The following is a 14,411-nucleotide window of genomic DNA, read 5'->3' on the forward strand; positions in this document are numbered from 1 at the left end:
TTTCGAAGTAATTGTGTGATAGGATGTACAATGTCAGAAAAATTTGAAATGAAACGCCGATAAAAATTAGCGAAGCCTAATACTCGTTGTATCTCTTTTACCGACGATGGAGTGGGCCAATTTAAAATGGCTTCTACCTTCTTTTTATCCATTGTAATACCTTCTGGAGAAAGCCAATATCCCAAAAATTCGACTTTTTTGGAATGAAAAACGCATTTCTCGAGCTTCACATACAAAGAGTTGTCTTTTAACCTTTGCAGAACTGAACGAACATGATGAACATGTTCCTCATCAGTTTTGGAAAAAATTAATATGTCATCAATGTATACGATGACACATATATCCAAGAAATCGTGTAATACTTCATTGATGAAGTACTGAAACGCAGCAGGAGCGTTACAAAGCCCAAAGGGCATGACAGTATATTCAAAAAGGCCATATTTCGTGCGAAAAGCGGTTTTCCACTCGTCACCCTCCTTTACGCGGACCAGATGATACGCACCGCGTAAATCTAATTTCGTATATATGCTTGACCCTTTAACTTGATTCAACAGTACTGGAATCAAGGGGAGGGGATAACGATTCTTAATCGTGGCCTTGTTCACTGCGCGATAGTCAATACACGCTCTTAAATCGCCAGATTTTTTAGACACGAAAAAGAGCGGCGAGGAGACGGGTGATGTGGAGTGTCGAATGAACCCTTTTTCTAGGAGGTCTTCTAGATATGTTTTAAGGTATTCATTTTCTGGCTCAGTTAGTGCATAAATCCTACTGCAGGGCAAAGCTGCTCCTGGAATCAAATCAATTCTGCAGTCGTATATTCTGTGAGGAGGCAACTGTGTTGCCTGGACTGGATCAAAAACATCAGAGAAGTCTAAATAATCACAAGGTATCTGAGGAACTATTGAATCTACTGCTGAGCAACATAAAGGTGTAATAGGATCTTGTAGTTCCTGATAACAATGAGTTCTACAATAAACTGAATCTAATGTCACGGTTCGTTTAACCCAATCTATGTGAGGATTGTGTTGTTCTAACCATGGGATGCCTAAAATGACGCCAAATGTTGGAGTGTCAATGAGATCAAACACTGTTTCCTCTGTGTGTCCATTTTCAGCAATAATAGTTAGTGGTTTCGTGTGGAACTTAATTAACCCAGAAGATAACGCTGACCCATCCACAGCTCTAACAATTTCAGGTTCCGCCTTTGGTATTCGACCTACACCTAATTGTTTTGCTAACTCGAGGTCAAAGAAGTTTCCTGTCGCTCCCGAATCAATCATGACAGCTATACAGTGTCTATGTTGGGAAGAAAGAACAAAGGTCATTCTAATAGTCAGATGTTTAGGTGTGTATGTTACAACATTTGTAGCGTAGTGTGAGATCTGAGGTGTGAATGATCTCGAAGAACCGATCCAGTCTTTCTTCGAGAAGTCTAGTTTTCCGACTCTTGAGGAACCGAATCAAGAGCCGCAACCCCTTTCTTTTTAATGGGTTTTACTGGGCAGTCCTTGGCATAATGCCCTGCTTTGCCACAGTACAAACAGAGATTCCCTTTTCGTCTGCGTTCTTTTTCTTCTGATGTCAATGGCCCTTTTATGCTCCCAATTTGCATCGGTTCTACACGAGCATTTTTGTCATCTGACTCTTTTTTGTCTATTTTAAAATGTAAGGCCCTGAAATCTCCTCTGGGTTTTTTACTTTTACGTTCCCCCAATCTGTGATCTAATTTTACCACTAAATCTAGAAATTCTGCGTAATCTTGGGGAAGATCAACAATGTGTGACAAAGAATCCTTAAGATCATCTCTAAGACCTCGATAAAAAAGAGATACTCTTTTATCTTCTGGCCAATGTGTCTCAGATAGTAATCTATTAAAAGTAGTGACGTAAGAGATGAGATCCTTAGAACCCTGACGGAGATTCAATAACTCATTATCTGAGGCATGTATAAAAACAGGTTTGGCAAATGATCCTGACATAGCTGTTTTGAAAGCGTTTAGATTATGCAGTAAAGGGTCATTAACATCAACCAAAGGCATAGCCCAGCTAGCTGCCACTCCTCCCAAGTATGAGATAATGAAAGCTACTTTGGAAGTGTCTGAAGTGAAAATCTGAGGCTTACATAAGAAATGTAGTTGACATTGACTCATGAAAGTAGAGAAACGACTACTATCCCCTGTGAAACGTTCAGGATTGGCTAAGGGAACTGGACTGGGTGAAACCACAGTAACTTGGAGGTTTTGATCAGAATTGACTCCTGAAGTTTGGGCTGGATTATTGACATGAGGATTGAACTTAGACGGAGAAATAAGGGGTTTACTATATTCTGAACTAGGGTCCCTCCAACTAGTAAAACCCGTTTTGGTCCTATCTAGTTCTAGCCTAAGGGCCTGATTCTCTTGTCTTAACTCATGCATTTCTCCAGCTAATGTACGAACCAATGTGGTTAGTTGGGACGGGTCTAGCGCATCGGTTTCAAGCTCCATAATGCAAGATCAACGAAGGAACGGGTGTTGTAGGCTTCGCTTTCTGTTACGAAGTCACCCACCTGTACTCCAAATGTGTTCCTTCGTTGAGCTGCTTATTCCCAACTCCCTCTGAAGCCCACCAAGGCAACAAGGTTTTAGCACTTGTAACCCAAATGGACCCCCGAGGGGGAAGGGGGGAATTGGAGGAGAAAAAAGAAGAAGATAAAACACTGGAATCGCGTCTTGACCTTCTTCGGGAATTTCTTCAGGGACTGGAGGATGACTGGGTACGTGTGTCTCGATAGATGTACTCCTCTGGAAGCTGTCACAATACTTGTTATCTACTTAAGAGATACATACAAGACATTATTATTAACACAACATCTAAAAAGTACCACAAATGTAAACATTTTTTTTTTTTTTTTTGTAAGACTCATACCATTAGTAAGCGTCAGCTTAACTCTCTTTGCACCCTAGAAGATTTTTCCTTGGTTCTTTCAATTAGTTTGTAGTCCTTTCTTTACATTGAGCAATAATATATTACAGAAACAAATACAATAACTTTCCTAGAATTGTTTTTACAGAAAAAACACCAAAATAGTGTGATTTTTAAGGCGCCAAAATGTCCACGCAAAAGTTGTCAAATTAGTGATCACTCCGTAGTTCTATCTGTTGCATTAATACTTTGCCAACTGTTTTGCAAATAAAGTTATCCAAAACTCTTGTGCAATTATTGTTCTTTCTGATCTGCAAATATCGTTTTCACTGTGCACTTATTGTTCACACTGTCTGTAATTCCTGTCCTTACAGTTTTGCGAAATATCTGTTCTGCAAATATCGTTTTTTAACTGTGCACTTATTGTTCACACTGTCTGTAATTCTTGTTCTTACAGTTCTGCGAAATATCGGTTTCAAACTTTTCCAAGTCTTAGAAGTGAAGATTAAACGCAACACACTCTTAAACACACCTTGTTCTGTGAAAGATTTCCTCTGTTTAAATACGCGTAGTCTTTGATGTCTTGGAGAGTTAAAAGAAAGGAATCTCTTACCTCGCCGAGTTTTTACCCGAGCTGGGTTGCTAAGCGCCGAGTTGTTGATGCTTGTGTCTTTCGTTTTCCAGGTAACTGGAGGCAGACGAATGCAGGAGGAGCAGAGCGCCGTCGAACATGGAAGAAGATCCAGCCGGACCGTAATTGGAGGCGCCCACGAAGAACCAGGAAGCGCTGATGCCAGGAGTCTCAGGAGTCGGGATCGGATCGGAGCCAGGTAAGTGTAACAACGGGAAGCGAAGCGTTGAAGGGAAGCGGGTGGGGGTTTAAATAGAGACATGAGACGTGTGTGAAGGTTCTCGAAGGAACGTGTCTAGGGTGTGGATTACACATGCAGTGCCTTCCGTTTACACGTGCAGCACTGACGGTAGAATGCAAGGGAAACAGTTGACACGTGCACAACGTGTCCAGCGCTGACAATTGAATGCACGTGATGAAAGGGAAACAGGTGACACGTGCACCGTGTCCAGCCGTATACAATAAACATACTTGTACTCAAACAACAAGCATTGATACCTGCAACAAAAGCAAAACACCACCAGTATAACAATTACTGATTATAGTTAAAGTTTCAGTCTGCATATCAGCTTCAGGTTTTCATAACAACAAGGGTTTGACTTTTGGAGGGACACAATTGATGTCAAATCAATTTGTGGTACAAAGCCGTTAGATAGTAACGGATGCAAGAACAGTTCTTAGGTAAGACCGAATGCTCTAAGATCAACATTCCTGACCTGTGTTAAGGGCAGACCGAACACTCTGGGGTAGTGACAACTTAGTGTTGGGAAGTTGTGACTTGATTAGCTAAACTACTCAACATTGTCCCAGGTGAAACACATGTCCCTTCTTTCTGATGACCTGGAAGTATGGGACATATTGTTGGGTCCTCAAAAATCACAGCAAAATTGTTTTTTATATACAATAAATAATGAAATATGGAAAGTTTGGGAAGGGGAACTATTCCCTCCCTCAGCTGGGTGCCTTGTTTTGTTGTAATCCAAGGGTTAGCTTGTTTTTGAGACATATTTGGCAATATTTGCGATTGTGGACAAAGAGTTGTTAATGAGTTGCCTCCCTTCAGCAGCTTGACTTCATCTATAACATTTGATAGAAAGGCTGGAAGCGACAAAAGTGAGTCTATGATTGGGGAACAGCAACAAACCGCCTGAACGAGCTTTGCGGAGGATTGCGCTCCTATTATTAAGTTGTTCAATTTGTCCAGTTTATTATCGATACCTGCTGTGAAAAGTGCCAGGGTGTTCAAAAGGTCTATCTGCACATCCAGTTTATCAGAATGGTAATTTAAGGCATTAACTGTTTGTTGAAAAGTTTGGAGAAGTTGGGGCCAGACACCAACTGCTGTAGGGTCCTCTAAGTTGGACTTTACATTTAGCATATGTTGAGGAGAATTTTGAGTATTTTTGAAGAAAAATGACAAGTCCGCTAAAAATTGGTCATCTGGAACTGATTTTTGGGGCAATTGTGGGAATGGTATCGTTATTGCTGTGGTTGGTGTGAATACAATATGCTGGGGACTTGACGCATCCAGATGGTCCTTTGGTGTGCTTATAGTTTGGGGCAATTCAGCTGATCGTAAGTTTTTATTACAGAGGTGGGTATTTTGCGCATGGATTTGAGGGAAAATTAAATAACTGTGAGGAGCCGTTGTGGGATCCTTTAATACAGCGAGGTCTTGGCATGACAGTGGAGCTAGTAATTCTATATTCTGAGCTTGGTCTATGGAGGGGCCTGAGTTTTGTAAAGGGCTCAACGGAGGAGTGTGCAGCAAACGAGCTTCTTGCTTACGCATAGCCGTTGGTGGGGGAGTTTGACCTGATTGCGATCGTAAAGGATGATCATGTTGAAGATTTTGTTTTAAAATTACCCCCTCTGACTGGGATGGGGTTACATCGTTTTGTGCGGTTCCAAAAATAAAGACTTCCCGAAGTTGAGCCAAGTTTTTACTGGTCGTATTCTTCAGCAACTGTTGTGGGGGTGGGGGTTGTGAAGAGGGCATAATTGTTTTGGCCATTTGGTCCGGTACTCCGAGGCTGGTTACCTCCAGTGATTGCGAATATGAAAGAGTATTCGCCATAGGTGGAATTTTTTTAAAATAGTCCAGCAACTTCAAGGATTTCGAAGTATTTGATGAGTCCTTACTCTTGCCGTTATGACCAAAACTGTTATTGTCATCGCTATGTGGCCTCGGTTTTACCACGTTCGCTGTATCATTGCAAGCCCTTGGGGGCCCATGACTACCTTGGTCGAGCTCCTCGTCAGATGACAACTATTTAGGTTTCCTCCTTTTAGGAGCCGCTGCAGATTTCCTAACTTTCCCAGATCTCATGGCTTATACAAGTTGAAATACTTGTTAAAGGTCAGCTAGAACAGATGCCCTTGCCAGGGGTCCACCGGGGATCCACCAGAATTGCTCTTCCAAACTGTTGGGGAGCTAGGGGTCTGGTGGTCTAGTGATTCCAACAATGCTGTCTCCGGCGAGTGAATATTGTAGATATTGTCCTGTGTTTATGTTCTGTACTGTCTTGCAGGTTTGATTTGTATTGCAGAAGCTGCCGAGTCTATTGATAGATGGCGTTTTTAGCTTTGCTTTTGACACTTCGATGTAATTGCGCCAGCTTTTATTGGAACCTTAATCGTGGCACCCCCCGCTCATTTATATAACCCTACCCCTGTCCACCGGCCCACGACCGCCCGCTCACCGCACCGCTCAGGCAAAAGGCCGGGAGACCAGGCCGAACCTCACCTCACCTCTGTGTTTTTCCCCACAAGAGGGGTCGCACTGGTAATGAGGCTGACAGTAGGGCTCAACCAGTCAGTGTCCGCAATAGGCAGCGAGAGCGTTGGACGCTAGGCGGCTTCGCGGGGGGAGGGGAGAAAGCGGGGGGGGAGCAGCCCCAGGGCTGGACAGAGCTGCCTAATGCCCCCGCACGCCCACAACCAGGCAAGTAGGTAGGTACAGCAGGGGAGAATGGACAGGCCACAGGCTCAGGGAGTAGCAGAAAGCAAGGAAAGCAATGAGAGCAGAGGGACAGAGGGCAGCAGGGTTGTGGAAGCGGACACTGGGAATACAGGGAGATGTAGGCGAACAGCATCAAGCAGCACCCCACGACGTGCGGCTCCGGGGGGGGGAGAGGAGCTCTGAGAGTCTTTATCGGGACATAAGCAGTTGGCACACTACATTCGGACCAAGATCCGGCGTTCGCTATCAGGGCTTACCAAGATGCCATGGGAAGTTTGGGTGTGACCCTGCAATATTCCTCCCCGTACCATCCCGCAGGAAATTTGCTCGTGGAGGGAAGTTACGGGACTTACAGCAGTCTTCAACAGCCACGGTTCAACACTCAAGTCACAGTTGGGTCCATCAAACGATGGGGTCCAGAGGGCACTTAATCTACCAAGCAATTCCCTGAGTGGTAAGGCTCCCTATCAGATCCTGTTTGGGGTTAAAATGTGGATCCTAGACCCAGACCGTCTCAGCACAGTGGCTGAAACACCATTTGATCTACATGAACGTCTGGATGTTTTACAGGAACAGTTTCCAGGCCAAACAAAGCAACATCCAAGTAAAATGCACCGCCACTGGTGAAGTGAAGGAAGTGCCGGCAGCTTCTGGTTGAGTCCTGAAGATTGGGGATCTGGTCAGGGAGAAAATTGTAGACAAAGAATTTGCCCATTAAACAAAGCTCCTGTACCTGTCTGGGCCCGTTGCAGGTAGTCCGAACTGTACTTCTTGCACCTCTTGCCGGCTGCAGAAAGCAGAGACTAGTCTCCATTGATCTGATCAAACCACACTATGTGGCCGATACGCAATAGTAGGCCACGGTGGCTCCTGGGTAGTTTCCTGCCTCCTCTCACTATCATGCAGGAAGTTCGGATGGAAGCTTTAATCACTGATTGAGCATCCTCTCCCCAATGGGAGATCGCAGTAACCAACAATGAAGTATCTCTTCTACCTTTTACTACAACTGTACAATCAACTATTACAGAAACACAGATTTCAGTTCGTAATCGGCCACATCTCCCAGTTCTACAAAACTTGCGGAGCTGACAAAAAATGATTGGACTGCCTCTAGCAACTTCATCAACTTTGATGACTTTTCTTCAGATTCAACTGATCTCAAAATGCAGCAGCCAGATTGCGGTCAGGTACTCCGAAATTTGTCTCCGTAAAGGAGGAACTGAGGCTCCCGGTTAAACAAAGAGTACGCTTTAAGGCACTTTGTACCGCCTTCAAGGCCATCAAGGGAGCAGGACGTGATTTCCTTAGGCGTAAATTTCAATGGTACGTCCCTGGAAGAGTGCTACGCTCGACAGGAGACAAGTTTTAGTCCCATCATTCAAAAAAGTCAATTGAGGAGGCAGGAGCTTTATCACTTGTGCTTCTAGGGCATGAAAAGATCTTCCTTTTCATCTCAGGAATGCCCCGGATCTCCTTTCCTTTAGAAAAGGGTTGAAGACATGGCTTTTTTCCCCACTAGTACACATCTTTATGTTCCCCAGCAGGCAGTGCTTAGCGCACGGACACCCCAGGGTAACCGTGCGCTCCATAAGCGCGATTAACATAACATGTCATGGTAATCAGAAATCCAACTCATGTTCAGCCTGCTCAGCCCTCTTAAAATCCCACTTGTGGTCACCCTCTTAAATCCCAAAAAGAACTGCCACTCATGATTCTTCCACTACCCTTTTTTCCGTTTATATTTATGCTCTCTTGATTGCATTGTAATATTTATTTCAGGGTATTGGTGTTCATGTTGTTTATTTAATATGCAACATAATGTAAACTGATTTGATAACCAAGGCTTGCAGCAAACATTTTCATTTCTTAAAAGAACTGTCAAACACTAGGAAGTACACATGGTTACCTTCCAGCGCCGGTAAGAAACACATTTCAAACTGTCAAACATTTGCATTCACGTGTTAGGACAATGTGAGAAACATCCTACACGTTACAGCGTGTAAACTGTTTACCGATCCTCATTTACTTTCACGTGTAAACTCAAACGCCTAACACTCACATGGCATATGCGAGCAGTAGAAGGGTATTTAAGACGCTCGCACACACCGCTCAGTGCTTGGTCTTGTCTTAGAAGCCCTTACCTGTTTTCTACTGCATCTGCCGAGCAGCTTGTGTTCTCCAGATTGCTCCATTCCTCCAGCTGCTCTCCTTGACTTCTCCCTGACTCCCAGGACGACGCTACCTTTTCCAGATCGGCTGAGGATTTCTTTGCTTCCGGTTCCTGCAAAAAAAAAAAAAAAAAAACAGATAAGTGAGACGCTCATATTATGGCCTGTAATATAAAACTGGAAGAAAGGATCAGTAAGCTGTTTGTCAGATTTACTTTTAAAAGCGTCATGAGCTGGTGCCATTGGAACGCTTCAACTACAAATTAACCAAGAGATAAAAGTATAATTTCAGGACCTGTTACTGACTAAAAATCAACGTGAGGATATTATTCTTTACAGAGACTACAGAACTTTTAAAAGAACAATATTGTTTGGAATTATACAAAGAGCGCACAACGTTTATGAACATTATTATTTGGTGGTAAGAATAATTACCATGTATCAAAGGAAAAGATGTATCACTAAATGTGGTGGAATATTTAAGACTATTGGTTGCAAGTCAGTTAAGGTGATTAAATCTGCTTATGATTTCTCTTTTCAAAGGGCAAGAAAATTAAGGCAACAAATTATAGAAAATGTTTCTAAAATATAAAGAGGCAATACTAACGTTTAGGTAATAATACAGATATTTAGAATACTATTGTAAAAAGCAAGTTGACCAAGAATTCTTATGGGTGATGTCATCTCTAATGTGCTGTTTGTTTATTTAGATCAGAATTTGGATGTTGCCAGTACAGGGACTGTCAACCATCACACTATGAACTGTGAGTCCCCAGATTTCTCCAGTACCAGCATTCGAACAGTGTCTCTCTTCTTGTCTTTTGATTCCCATCCCCCTTTCCCCTTGGGGGCTTTTCAAGCTTCAGAGTATTTACTTAACTCTGCCATTTGGGGAGCTTCTAAAGATACTGTGTTTCAAATATTGTTAAAGAAGAACAAGAGAACAGGTGGGTGGCTTGCTTGACAATCCACCAGCATCACCAGCTCTACCGTTTTGGATGAGAATGTGTTTTTTATCTTTGGCTGAAAGAGACACACTTTGTTTCTCCATGGTTACACCTTTGGATTACAATTGCGTCACTTTTCCTGGTCCTTAGGATTGGTTTTGTGACTGTCTTTTTCCTGCTTCCAAATGGATGCTATCTCCCAGAACGGTCTACAGTACAATGCAGCACAACTGGTGAACTTGGTTCTCAAACGACACTCGTCATCACACAATGAACAAAGAGACCTTTCCTTGGTGAACATTTCAGCTGTTCCAGTTCCTGGCATTGTTTGGGATAGGGTATCATATGATGTGTATGAGCCCACTGAATTTTTACACATTCCGTATTCGTTTAAATTATCTTTGAATTACGTCACCCCTAGTATTATCTCTGATGATTGTGATGTAGACACAGTGCATGAAATGCAATAAGATCTAGGGTATTCTACAGTTTTTTCATCTGATCATTTGTACGAAGGCTCATTCAATTATGATGAAATGTTTGTTTTTCAACATTACGGTCATAATGTTTTGCATAAAGCAAATACTCCATGTGCTGCTTTTAATTACACACAATGGGAACATTGCCCTACACCACCATGAGGGCAATTAAAAAACTTTTGCACAGAAGTTTGTTTATTTTTCTGGTTATAATACATTAAACCCAGTGTCTTAATATAGACTTGCACCATCACCTGCAAAAAAAAAACATGCTAACAAACACCAAGCTGATTTATTATGCTTCCTTTCTTTCCCTGTTGTCCACACAAGGGTTTGACTTTTGGAGGGACACAATTGATGTCAAATCAATTTGTGGTACAAAGCAGTTAGATAGTAACGGATGCAAGAACAGTTCTTAGGTAAGACCGAATGCTCTAAGATCAGCATTCCTGACCTGTGTTAAGGGCAGACCGAACACTCTGGGGTAGTGACAACTTAGTGTTGGGAAGTTGTGACTTGATTAGCTAAACTACTCAACATTGTCCCACCGATCGACCTGTACAAGCTGTTCCCGGAAAGGGTCGCCCCTTACCTGCGCGCCATGTTCTTGGAGGCGCGGGGGGGTGGGACCCTCCCGTTGGATCAGCGACTGGCGTCGATTGTGGTCATACACAAAGAGGGTAAACCCCGCGATAAGTGCGCCTCATATCGGCCTATTTCCCTTCTTAACGCGGAGCCGAAAATTCTGGCTAAACTCCTGGCGACCCGTTTGATTAGGGTACTTGGCGACTTGGTCCACCCGGATCAATCCGGCTTCATCCCGCACCGAAACACAGCGTTGAATCTTAGGCGTCTTCATGGCGTAATCGCCAGGGCGGGCACGCTGCGTGAACCGGCTATTGTGGCGTCTCTTGATGCCACGATGGCCTTTGACACGGTGGAGTGGGCATACTTGTGGGCCGTGCTGGCCAAGTTCGGCTTTGGCCGCGGTTTTGTGAGCTGGGTGAGGTTGCTGTACGAGGGGCCGCTAGCTAGTGTTGTGGTGAACGGTCGGGCGTCGACTCCGTTTCAGCTTGGGAGGGGTACTCGGCAGGGTTGCCCCCTGTCGCCTCTGTTGTTCGCCCTCGCCCTTGAGCCGCTGGCTGCGTGGATACGTTGGCACCCGGATATACGGGGCCTTCGGTGGTCGCCTGAACACGAGGACCGTATTTCGCTCTATGCCGATGATATCCTGTTGTATCTTGCCTCACCTAAGAAGTCACTTATAGTGGTCTGTGACGTACTCACATCTTTTGGTAGGAACTCGGGTCTCGTCATCAATTGGAGCAAATCGTACTTGTATGTTCTTAGTGGCGAGGTTCCACCGATTCCTAGAACATGTTCGATACAGGTCGCCCAGCAGGGTTTCGTGTATTTGGGGATCTTTATCTCCAGGGACTCTGCTGTGCGCTATGAGAAGAATCTGCTCCCCCCCCTGGCACGCCTGAGGCGCGACGTTGAAGGTTGGCGGAGGCTGCCGCTCTCCCTCGTTGGGCGTGCGGCCCTGTTCAAAATGAGGTCTCTTCCCCGCTTCCTCTACGCCTTACAGAATACCTTGGATTGGGTGCCGGCAAAATACTTTCGGGAGGTCGAAGGCCTCCAACGGACGTTGCTGTGGGATGGGCGGCCGCGAATTGCTATTGCAAAGTTGACGCTTCCATGGTACGACGGGGGCATTGCGCTCCCAGACATCCGACGGTACTATTGGGCCACACAGCTGAGCGCGATCAATCATGGGCTTTATGGCCCTGCCCTCAGCCCTGGGTATGCCATGGACAGGTGGTTGCTGCGTGGTGGTAACTACTACAGGGCGTTGTACTCGCGGTCCCTAGACTCGTCCCTCACGGGGCCCACCGGTGTGGCAGTGCGGGTGTGGAAGATGGCAACTGACTCGCTGGGCTGGAAGGATAGGCTCACCCTCGCTACCCCGTTGTTTGAATCGGAGAGATTGGGAAGGCTTTGGCATTCAAAAGGCTTTGATAAGTGGGACCTGATTGGCATCTCCAGGGTGGGTGATGTGTTGCATAAGGGGAAGGTGAAGTCCTTTGAGGAGTTGCAGACTGAGTATGAGCTGGGGCCCTCCGAGTATTTCAGGTATATTCAGATGCGCCACGCCCTCCGATCAGTCCTCGTAGAGGGTGAGAAGGTGCCTGAGTCCTCTCCTTTGGAGGACCGGGTCCTTGATGGCCATATGCCCGAGAGCACGATCTCGCTCATATATAAGAAACTGATAAACGTCCGGGCGGATATGCTTCTGGGGCTGAGGGACCAGTGGACTAGGGACGGCCTCGAGTTGGATGATGAGGACTGGCAGTCAGCTGTTTCTTCTCCTAGGGAGGTTGCGATCCCGTCGCGTCTGAGGCTGGTGCAGCTTAAAATACTGCACCGAGTGTATGTGACGGGGCCAAGGCTGGTCCACATGGGGTTCTCGGAGGACGGCCTGTGCAGGAGGGGGTGTGGTATGGTGGGTACTTTCCTGCACATCATTTGGGAGTGTGGTGTCATTGTGGAATTCTGGAGGAGAGTCCATGCAGTTATGGGGGAGGTGACGGGCATTGCTGTGCAGCCGGAGGCGCGGTGTTGTCACCTGAATGTCTGGGGGCCCACTGACCTCGATGAGGCGCGGACCCAATGGGTGACTCTGGGTAACATGGTCGCTAAGAGGGATATCGCGCGATTGTGGGGCTCCTCGGGGCCCCCCACACTGACTGCGTGGAAAGAGAACATGGACTGGAGCATGTTTAGGGAGAAGACGGTCTATTGCTCTAGAGGCCGCCCCCGGAAGTGGCACGCCATCTGGGGGCGGTGGAATCAATACAGGGGGGGGGGAATATGTCTTGCCCCTGATCTGGAACCTCCCGAGGAACAGCTTTCCCCCTGACCTTCTTTCCAGCACAGTCTGGTTTGTGAACTATTTGGGCCTCTGCTGTCCCCCTTCTTCCTCCTTACACTATCTTGTAACTGGTAGATGAGTGGGGTCCGGCCTCCCCTGGGGGCTCTCACCATGGGTTTTTTAGTGTTCTTGCCTTGCTGGGGTTTGCTGTGATTTTTTGTGTTTGCTTAAAATTGAACCTTTGCACTTCTCTTTGTACTGTACTGGGGACGCATCACTGTTTCTAATTATCGATGCTGCCGAACCTCCGGGTTGTCGGCTGAATAGCTGTGTCCTGATTTTTAAATAAAGGTTTTTAAAAAAAAAAAAAAAAAAAAAAAAAAAAAAAATTGTCCCAGGTGAAACACATGTCCCTTCTTTCTGATGACCTGGAAGTATGTGACATATTGTTGGGTCCTCAAAAATCACAGCAAAATTGTTTTTTATATACAATAAAAAATGAAATATGGAAAGTTTCTCTACAAGAAGCTGATTAAAGACTGCATTAGATTGACAGATAATCTAGAAAAGGCTCTAGTAGTAGTTGACAATGGTATGACAACCTTGTCCTCTAGAATGCACTCCCTGGGTAACTGTGTTGTCAGCAATCCACATTGTCTCACATGACAAGTCCGCATTGCAAGATGGGCAATAGCAACTTGCATTCTGCTATTGGGTTGGACACTTCATTCTGGTCGCATACAATGGCGACACATTAATGCCACAAACCAATTTTCACCTTACCAACTGACAAAACAGCAAATACTCATGGCACGCAAACATGCAACGTACACTATGTAACACATAGAGAAACTAGATAGGCTGCTGTTTACTGTTGCTGAAACACCTTCTGCAGATTGGATAATCTCCGGGTTCATGACTCAGCTGATTGACATTTTATTTTCAATACTGCTCAGAACACCATCCAGCGGGCAGATATGGGTATGTTCATGAGTAATGGTGAATTATCTTTTAAATTCCGGTGTCAGAATACAGGAAACTGAAGGTTCTCCAAGCAGTTTAGGCTGTGAGAGTGCTTCAAGTGGTTCCTTAGTGTGCAAGGAAGTTTTGCTCCAAGGGGCTTGTAAGGCATCCTTAGCAAACTTATCTTGCTACTTGAAAGGTTCCCAAGTGGCCATGATTTGTCTGGCTTTCAGATTATGCTTGAATGGGAGTTAGACGTTGAACCACCAGGGCTGCTGCAGTATGAGACCGGGCATAACCTATCTTGTCAAGATTTCTTCCTTGGTCACTTGCTGCACACAAGTATTATTTCCACCTGCCCGTAGCTTTAGGGAGGCAACACTTTGGCCTTCGATAAAGCTTTCGAACGTGCACTTTGATGCCCTGAGCAGATGGAAAGCCTTACTGTTTCAGAAAGACGTGGCCTTAACATCTGCAAAGGAA

At 45.2% G+C, this 14,411-nt stretch overlaps 1 protein-coding gene across 11 annotated transcripts in view; it reads right to left on the reverse strand.

Moving 5' to 3' along the window:
• Nucleotides 1-8,774, reverse strand: part of LOC146796635 (uncharacterized) — a 238,682-nt gene extending 229,908 nt beyond the window's left edge. For 7 of the 11 annotated variants that reach the window (XR_014969646.1, XR_014969648.1, XR_014969645.1 and 4 more), the window contains exon 1: nucleotides 3,520-3,808. Coding sequence is in view for 5 of the 11 variants with exons in the window: in XM_085629304.1 (XP_085485430.1) it covers nucleotides 3,520-3,799 (280 nt within the window). In the remaining 6 variants the exon portion in view is untranslated. Of the gene's footprint in view, nucleotides 1-3,519; nucleotides 3,809-8,640 lie in introns of those variants that run through there. The other 4 variants (XM_085629307.1, XM_085629309.1, XM_085629308.1 and 1 more) reach the window with 1 other exon arrangement.
• Nucleotides 8,775-14,411: the final 5,637 nt, after the last annotated feature.

The sequence above is a fragment of the Triturus cristatus genome, chromosome 10, assembly GCF_964204655.1.
Source record: "Triturus cristatus chromosome 10, aTriCri1.1, whole genome shotgun sequence".
NCBI lineage: Eukaryota > Metazoa > Chordata > Amphibia > Caudata > Salamandridae > Triturus > Triturus cristatus.